We start from the raw sequence: 9,493 nt of genomic DNA, 5'->3' as shown, positions 1-9,493 counted from the left end.
TAGAGGACAAAGTGGTCTTCAAGGACCAGCTAATGATCAGGAGAAATGCCACACAGCTAACACTTGACAGCTTCTTCTCTAAAAGGCAGCGTGAGAAAGATGCTTCCCCTCAGTGTTCCTCTTCAAAAAGGAGGGAGGATTTTCATGTTAGAGAATCCGTCAGTCCAGAGGTTCCTGACATTATTATGAAAGGTGACTCATCTTCCAAGAATTATTAAAATGCTTCTCCCTTCTCCTCGTCCACCCCCCACTTCTAATTCCCATCATCATCATTAACCAGCAACATTCTACATACACACCTCAAAATAAGTGTACTTTACTGTATTTTGTTTATACTTTGTATGTACTTTTCTGTGAGCTAGAACCAATTACCAAATATCCCATTGAAATAATGGATTCGGCTAACGAACGACTCTGTGGAACGAATTGTGTTCGTTAACCGAGGGACGTGTGTGAGTGTTTGTGCATGTGTGTGCGTGCTTGTAAACATGCAGTAAGATATACAATGCAAGTCAAAAATTATGTGTAGAAACTGGCACTCTGAGGTTAACTTGTAAATGCTTACGTGTGCGCACAATATACCATCAGCATATAGAGATTTATGTACAGTTAACTCAAAAAGTTTGTTTCTTTGCAAATTTGGGTGTTTCAGACAAGGCTACAAGTGTAGTGTCATTTTCTCAGCAAATTTGGGTGTTTTGGGCACCCACGATTATATAAAGCCTTAGTGTTATTTTACTGTAAAATTTGGGTATTTCAGATAGCCAAGGTCTTGGTATCATTATCCTTGGCAAATTTGGGTGTTTCAAGCCTTGGTGTCATCTACTTGGCAAATTTGGGTGTATCAGGCACCCTAGACTATAACTTTGATGTCATGTCAGCAAATTTGGGTGTTTCAGGCCTTGGTGTCTTTTATTTGGCAAATTTGGGTGTTTCAGGCACCCAAGACTATATAGCCTTAGTGTCATTTATTTGTCAAATTTGGGTGTTTCAGGCACCCAAGACTAACTTTTCACAGCAAATTTGCGAGTTCAGTAATATAAACCAACTGTAAATTAATCCATTTATTTTTATAAATCTTACAGGTGCTTGTAGCACTATTTTTGGGTAACAAAAATGACAAGTGCCTTCTAATACAAATATATATCGACACAAAAATTTTAATATATATGTATACAGTGTATATAAGGGTGTGTGTATAAGTATGTATGAGTGTGTATGTGTGTATAAGTATGTATGTATGTGTGTGTGCATAAGTCTGTATGTATGTATGTGTGTATAAGTATGTATGTATGTGTGGGTATATGTATGTATGTATGTATGTGTGTGTGTGTGTGTGTATAAGTATGTATGTATGTGTATATATGTATGTGTGTGTACATGTATGTATGTGTATAAGTATGTATGTATGTATGTGTGTATAAGTATATGTGTGTGCATGTATAAGTATGTGTGTGTGTATAAGTATGTATGTCATGTAGATCCACAATGAAAACGTGGATAAGATAAATCTTGATAAAATCACACAGAGCAATGTTGTGAAAATGACTTTTTTTCAGGAATAAATAGGTAATGTGGGGCGTTAAGGGTGGGGTGAGTAGGTAGGTATAGTGGGGGGTATTTAAAAGGGGAGTGAGGTAGTTACAGTGGGGTGTTTAAGGTGGGGTGAGAGGAAAGAAAGTATATAATGGAATATTTTGGGTTGGATGAGATGTACATTTAGTGGGGTGTTTTGGGTGAGGTGAGGGATGTATAATGGGGTGTTTAGAACATGCATAAGGAGAGATTGGGGTGTTTTGGTTGAATCAAGAGGGTAAGTGTGGTGTGAAGTGGGATGCTTATATGTTAGTTGAATGATATAGTCAGGTGATGATGGTGGAGTGAGGGTATAGTGGGACATTTAAGGCAAGTTAATTTATATAATGGGGTGTTTAGGACACGGTGGATAGAGTGAGTTTATGAGTATAATAAATGTTCGAGTTAGATGTTTAGGGCATCTTAATTGGTGGATTGATGTATTTACAGCAGAAAGAGGGTAGTGTAAGACTGTGGAGTAATGGTAAGGAAAAGGCTATTAAAAAAAAAAAATAAATAAAATATGTTAGTCGATACCTACAAAGAACAGCAAAAGCAGATTATAAATTAATTTTGTTTTGACAGTACATACAAACATGTTGACTTGTACAGTTGGGGACTTTTTTGGCAGAATTCTTAGGACCGTCAGTCTACCTTCTATGTGAACCTTGAGAATATCTACTCATGAATCGAAAGCCTCGGAGTTATTCAACAGGATGTGAGGTGCACAGTGTAGCCTAGGGCCAGAATATTTTAAAGCAGCTTGTTATAAATTTACTCAATGCATGGTCCAGCAACGTTGATGTTTTACATACTTCTTTGTTTACCTATGCTCTCATAAACTAGCTGATGTAGCATGTCGCTTATCACATTATACAACCTGTGATTGACCTTGGCCATGCCCACATGCTGATTAGGTGTATAATGTGATAAGTTCCTTTGCTACATACACCAATTAATCTATGAGAGCATATACTGTATAAACAAAGAAGCTTTTTAAGTATCAATGTTGCTGGATGGACCATGTAATTAGTAAAATTATAACAAGCTACTTTAAAATATTCTAGTCCTAGGATACTGTGTGCATCTCACGACTCCTCAAATAACTTGTTGGATTTGGATTCACACGTTGATATTCACAGGGTTCACACTTACGAAGATAGTGGACTGAGGCTGCTTAGGGTATCAGCCGAAAAGTCCCCAACTGTCCGTACATTGCACACATATCCACTTATTTTTGTATTGTGACACACATCTACAGTACTAATTTCCCCCATTAACGTCATTTCAGTCAAAGTCGTTTCATTATAACATTGTTGAAAAAAAAAATATATATATTTATACGAAAATGAGGAATGTACAACAATTTTAAAACTTCAGTATGAAGATACTCAGTGCCTGATTGTGATAACAGCTGGCTGTGTAAACGACCAGCGTGGGCACCATATTTGTTATTGTTCGGTGGTTGGTTGATGCTCTTCCAACATTGACGTAAAATCCAATTATAAATTTATTTGAGCCCTAGAACAATGAGTGCTAAACATGCACTGTGCACCACTACGGGTTGTGGTCACAGAAAGAAGTTAAATGAGATGTGGCAGAGAGATTTGAAGGAGGACAGTGAGCTGTGGGCATTCAGTTTGCAGCCTACAACTGTAGGTAAGAATAATTTGTGGAAATGCAGAAAATATTGAATTGTGTACCAAAGTGTTATTCCATTATTTGCTACAAAGTTAACTCGTAATAGAAGTGGCATAATGGAAAATATGGAAAGAATGCTGAACATCTGAATCAAGGATCAACTTCAACAACGTTTCATGTTCGTTGCTCTCCACACAGGCGAAAGTTCCAAGCTTATTTGAAACATTAAAACAAGGTGATAATGCTGAAAGTGAAACATTTTTAGCAAGTCTTGAGAAAATTTTGACTGGAAATGTACACAAGGAACATAACCCCTTTTTATACATTGTGTCTATGGTAAAATCATTTTCACTTAAAGTCGTGATTTTCAGGAACCTAACAACGATGTTAATGGGGGGAATTGGGTATAATTGTATCTTTTCCACTGCATGTAAATATTAAGAAATGTACAACACTTATAAAAAATTTGCTTCACCAATGTCATCATCTTCTGTATTAGTTAACAGTAGCTACCACATGGGTTTCTATTAAAAAAAAAATTGTGGCAGATATATTTCTTCAGTGATGGGCACTGCTGGGTTTCTACTATCAAAATGCTTGAGAAGCAATTCACACAATTAAGGACTAAATTAGTCACTAAACAAAATTTCTCCAATTACAATATTTTTACACACTGAATTCTTATATGGCAAGTGATTCTTGAAAGCTGGGTGGTAACTAGCTATCAAACAGGATTTGGGCTTCTTTAGTCTCATGACAACTGCTCAGTACTGTACTGTTCTTAGGTACCCAGGGAGAGCTGTGGCTCTTATTGACTATAGTTTAACCTGGAGAAGCTTGTTGAGGGAGATGAGAATTGATCTATTAGAAGGATCCATTGGCCTTGTTCATTCTAGACTAAGGTTTACAAAATGTATTAGAGTTTTACAATTAATATAAAAACAATGTGAGAGTCTACACTACTCCGCAAGACTATTGTAATACATAATTTCTTTTTTACACAATTCACCTGACACACAAAATATTTCTTTGTTTAATGTACAAAAACTCAATTAATTTGAAATGAGTTTTTGTTAGGAGTATTAACTGACACAACGATGACTCGTACCTTTTTTTTACATTCGGAACAGTAATTCCAAAGAGGAATCCCGAACATCGAGCTACTTTTAAGTACTGTACCCAATTTGCTGGATTACCTAAAAGTAAACCAATGTTTGGAATTCCTCTTTGTTATTACTGTACTACCCCAAATGTTGTAAAAAAAAAAAAAGGGGACGGGGGCATCAATGAGATGGTGAGTGAGGTTGTAACGACCCCTTTCCTTATAATGCAGGTGTACTAAAAGTCTTTTGGTGTGAGCAACTCCACAGACCAATCATCAACTAGACCAGGAGCTGTGTACAGGTATTTCACCAAGCTGCCTTGGGATTTTTCTTCTGAAGTTGACATTGGCTTATCAATAAATTCTTTCTGCTTACAAGCCTACCATCTGGTAAACTTATTTTAATGCAGATAAAATGTAACATGTACAGTAATACACTTCCTTCTAAAACATCTTTCTTCACATATTATGTCAATGCCATGGGGTGCTGGTACAAGGTCCCTGGGATATCCATGCAAATATTTCCACTCTTGTACAGTAACATCCAAATGGTTAAAATCTGTTTGACAAAAATTTTTCTGTGAATGCTGATGATTATGTTTCTATATATGAAAGGGTACATCCTTTGGCACTTAATTTAGCACTGTACTTGATATATTAATATCATTGCAAAAATAAGCAGCAATAAATATTTTGAGATTTGCTTTGCAAAAGATTACTATTACTGTGTGTCATTTTGTGCTCAAGAGGAGATAACTGAGGTTTATCTGACTAATGTAAGGTACTAGTCCATGGACACCCTTGCTTATCCAGCAAAAGACCCGTCACTCTTACCTGAGAGGTGTAGCCAATCTTCTTAATTACTATATATCTCTTGGATTATCTTAAAAATATTTTCAACACTTTTCATTATGCACAAACACTGCAGCACTGAACATTACTTATACATATGACTAGTGAATCTCTGGTTGGATATGTCAGAAATGTCAACAAGCAATTTATGGGAATATAAATGAAGGCTTCCAGTTACAGTATTTCTGGAAATCCTCATTATAAGCAAAAAAATTACTTTTGACTTACCCTAATTTTTTTCTTGCTGTCTTCTGTAATATGACCACCTAACACTGATACAGTGCATCTCACTAGTAACTATATTAATCTTTACTCACCTCAGTTGGGATGATGCAATTATTAAAGAATTTCATGACTTTTTGCTCATTCATGTGGAATTCCACTGGTTGGTTCATCATTCACTCACTTTAAATTTAAACACAGAACTTTCTTGCCCAAAAATTACTTCATGGCATGAAGTACAGTATATTTTTTATAACACAAGAAAAAATTCCTTAACAGAAATCTTTAGTACCTTACCACTTCTTCAGGAAAACTTTAATAGTGAGTTTATTTCCTTTATCAAAAGAGAATTTAGTACCTGTTCACCTCTTCAGGAGACTCTGGCTCAATGAGAGGTGTGGCCTCTGGACCCATTGAGGCAGAAGAGGAGATACAAGAGAGAGTGACCTCTCTAGGTGTAGTAGGGTCACGGGGTCCTACCCTGGGGCTGTCAGTCTCTTCCAGGGATACACTTGTTACTGCATCTATCTCTATCTCTGTTGGATTTGTCTCTGGCACTGTATTAACAACACGAGTTAATATTCTGGGAATTTTTCTTTATTTTTTATGTTTTTCTTTATCTTTTATGTTTGTGGATATTTTTGCCTTAGATTTAAAAGGACAGTACAGTATGTACTGCTATCTGCACATCAATGGCAAATAATTCCTACTTTAGAAATTGTGCATACTTTACATATGTACATGCAAAATTTGTAAAGTAGGAATTATTTGTTCTTGATAGTTTAAAATGAATGCAGTGGCTATTCTTATAGTGTATATTTATAGTCTGTTCGCTCAGACCTTGCAACCGAGGCCTCAAGTCAGTTTTGTAGCAAGGGAGCCGATTGGCTGGCAAAAAGACACGGGAAAAGTCAGTACAGTTCTTTAGTATTTAATAAACTGTATTGTACGGGGTATTTATATTCTGATATTTTAAGGAATAATGACTATTCTGTGTTAATCTCTGATAATTTTCACACTTTGGAAAAGCTATAATTAGCTTGTGAAATATTCTGGTAACATAAATACTGCACAGTATCTTCAAGAAAACTAGAAAAAAAATTAACAAATTTCAGTGACATTCTCCACCACAATGTTTCACATCACAGGGCGAGGATTTTATGTCTTGGAACTTGTTCATCATGTTCATGTTTTCTTAGATATTTATGTTAACAAAAGCATTTCACAAGCTAATTTTCACTTCCCCAAATCTGGAAATTCTCAGAAATCAACTCAGAATTGTTATCCTTAAAATTTTTTATCCTTAAAATACAGTCATTCTTCTATAATATGTGTTTTCATAACATGAATTGGTTATGACATGTCAATGTATTAGAGAACTTTTTTACAACACTGATGTGAATTGGGTATAACGCGACTGAGTAAACAGAAGTTGGAATAAGTGATTATGCAACTGCCTCAACTTAGTGTCACACAGGCAGCTGGTGGATGCTCCTAGTTGCTGTCCACTGCAGCAATTTGTCAATGAAAAATCCATTTAGTAATGAGTGGAATTTGTTTGGTATTACCCCTGAATAAATTCACAGTTAACATGTGTGATGATTTCACTGCCCTTTATGACTGAATTATTACTAATTCAGTGTAAACAACTTAACTACAGTTAAACTGTATATAGTTAAGCTATCAGGTTAATTGCTGTTTTCTTTTATATAGAAATGTTTTACTGTACTGTATGCTAAAAAATTGGTATATAAACACTCAATTTGGTAATGAATCTCAACGTTTCTGGTAATGACAGGAAAATCAGATGTGACGACCCAAGTTACGTTACCCCACGTGCCTCAGTCTTTGTTCAGCCTGCATATGTATCACCTGTTATCACCGACTGTGCTTTACCACATACCTGTACCTGTATTATTTGTCTCTCAAACATTTTTATAAATTTATTTACATTTCTTATGGTTAGAAATGTTTTGTTTAAAAAGGTTTTATCATTAAAAGCTGTAAGCGAGTCACTCCATTAATTTCATAATTATCATTCCTTATGGCTACATTTTCTTTCACTTAGCAATGTAGACTGATAAGCTGTAACATGCATTTTCCCCCCATTTTCATGTTTTTATTCTATTAATGAATGATATCCAAGTAAAACACATTTACTATAAAAACACACAAAAACTAACAATAATATAACAAATTGTAAAGAAAATGTCAGTCGTGTTGGTGTTCTCAAACCTACTACCCCCGAACTCCTTAATTTCAATAGAATCAATAGTTACTATAATGTCAGTTTTCTAAAATGTGATGTTCCTCTGGAACATAACTACCTAGTACGATGTTATAGGAGAACTGACTGTATCAGAATATAAATTTATAGATTAAATACCTGTACTGTAGTGACTTTTCTCTTGTCTGTCTGTCAGCCAATCAGTTGCCTTGCTACAAACTGACCCTTGGTTTCAGTTGCAAGGTTTGAGTGAACAGATTATAGTATGTGTAACATTTGTAATACAGTGGACACTAAGTGGGTTTTAAAGTTAAGGCAAAATAACATCTAGGTTGCAGTGCTTTTATGAGTGGTTGTATCCATATAAATGTGAAAATCTTATTACTGTACAGTTACTTTGGTCACACAAAAGTAAAAGACGTATTTTTAATCATAGGGATAAAACTGTGGATGCTGTAGGGCCTTTACCAACACTATTTTATCCTGGGATTCAAAACAATGATCCCAGGAAGTAAAACTACTGTTACTAACTTGTTACTCGTAAATTAAATTTCCCTGATTAGATGGCTGGTAATATTACAGGTAATTTAGCAACATAAAATTTCCTATAAGGAAATACAAATACCATTAAGAGCAATGTGCTAACACAAATCTCCATGGTAAATAGAATTGCAATATCTGTACTATATTAGAGGTTATTTACCAATACCAAAGTTCATCATGAGAAGTAAAGCTGCCAACATCAGAGGAGGTCATCAAGTCTGGTAATGCTGGAGAAAATCACCAGGATTTTGCACGTGACCATTTTCCATTAAATACCGATTATTAAAGCCTTTGACTTCTGGGAGATGAAAGCATTGGCCTAACTGGTAAACATTATAATTAACTCATCTGGATACTGAGAGAGAGAGAGAGAGAGAGAGAGAGATGGAAGAAAGCAGGCAGCTAGATACTCTGGCAGAAAGCCAAATAAATACCTAACAAACCTGTTATAGCCAATTAAGTTACAAATGAGCCTGGCAGACCACTAATTCAGTTAGGCAATAGGTTGGGTAGAATCAATGTAATGACTCAGGAGTCTGGCAGACAGCCAATCAAAGTGACATGTGCCTGAGACAAAGTATTATCAGCAAGCATAACAGTCAAGTAACAAATAAGTCTAGCAGAATCAACTAATAAGGTTGGCAGTCAAGTAACTAACAAGCCTGGCAGACTAGTAACTAACAAGCCTGGCAAAGTAGTAACTAACAAGACTGGCAGACTAATAACTAATAGTCCTGGCAGACAAGTAACTAATAATCCTGCCAGACTAGTAAGTAACTAACAAGCCTGGCAGACTAGTAACTAACAAGCCTGGCAGGCTAGTAACTAATAATCCTGGCAGACAAGTAAGTAACTAACAAGCCTAGCAGATTAGTAACTAACAAGCCCGGCAGATTAGTAAGTAACTAACAAGCCTTGCAGACTAGTAACTAACAAGCTTGGCAGACTAGTAACTAACAGGCCTTGCAGACTAGTAACTAACAATCCTGGCAGACTAGTAACTAATAAGCCTGACAGACTAGTAACCAACAAGCCTAGCAGACTATAAACTAATAAGCCTGACAGACTAATAACTAATAAGCCTAGCAGACTAGTAACTAATAAGCCTAGCAGACTAGTAACTAATAAGCCTAGCAGACTAGTAATTAATAAGCCTGGTAGACTAGTAACAAATAAGCCTGGCAGACTAGTAACTAATAAGGCTAGCAGACTAGTAATTAATAAGCCTGGTAGATTAGTAACAAATAAGCCTAGCAGACTAGTAACTAATAAGCCTGACAGACTAGTAACTAATAAGCCTGGCAGACTAGTAACTACGGTAATAAGCCTGG

The 9,493-nt window shown here is 35.8% G+C and overlaps 1 protein-coding gene across 1 annotated transcript in view; it reads right to left on the bottom strand.

The window, feature by feature from the left end:
- Positions 1 to 1,647: 1,647 nt before the first annotated feature.
- Positions 1,648 to 9,493, bottom strand: part of LOC121860747 — a gene marked incomplete at its 5' end in the record, with an annotated part of 84,053 nt that continues 76,207 nt past the window's right edge. Inside the window, 1 exon segment of the mRNA XM_042358085.1 lies at positions 1,648 to 5,949. Within this exon segment, the coding sequence (XP_042214019.1) occupies positions 5,744 to 5,949 (206 nt within the window).

Source organism: Homarus americanus, unplaced genomic scaffold (assembly GCF_018991925.1).
Source record: "Homarus americanus isolate GMGI-L3 unplaced genomic scaffold, GMGI_Hamer_2.0 scaffold23617, whole genome shotgun sequence".
NCBI lineage: Eukaryota > Metazoa > Arthropoda > Malacostraca > Decapoda > Nephropidae > Homarus > Homarus americanus.
This window is presented reverse-complemented; position numbering and strand designations above follow the sequence as displayed.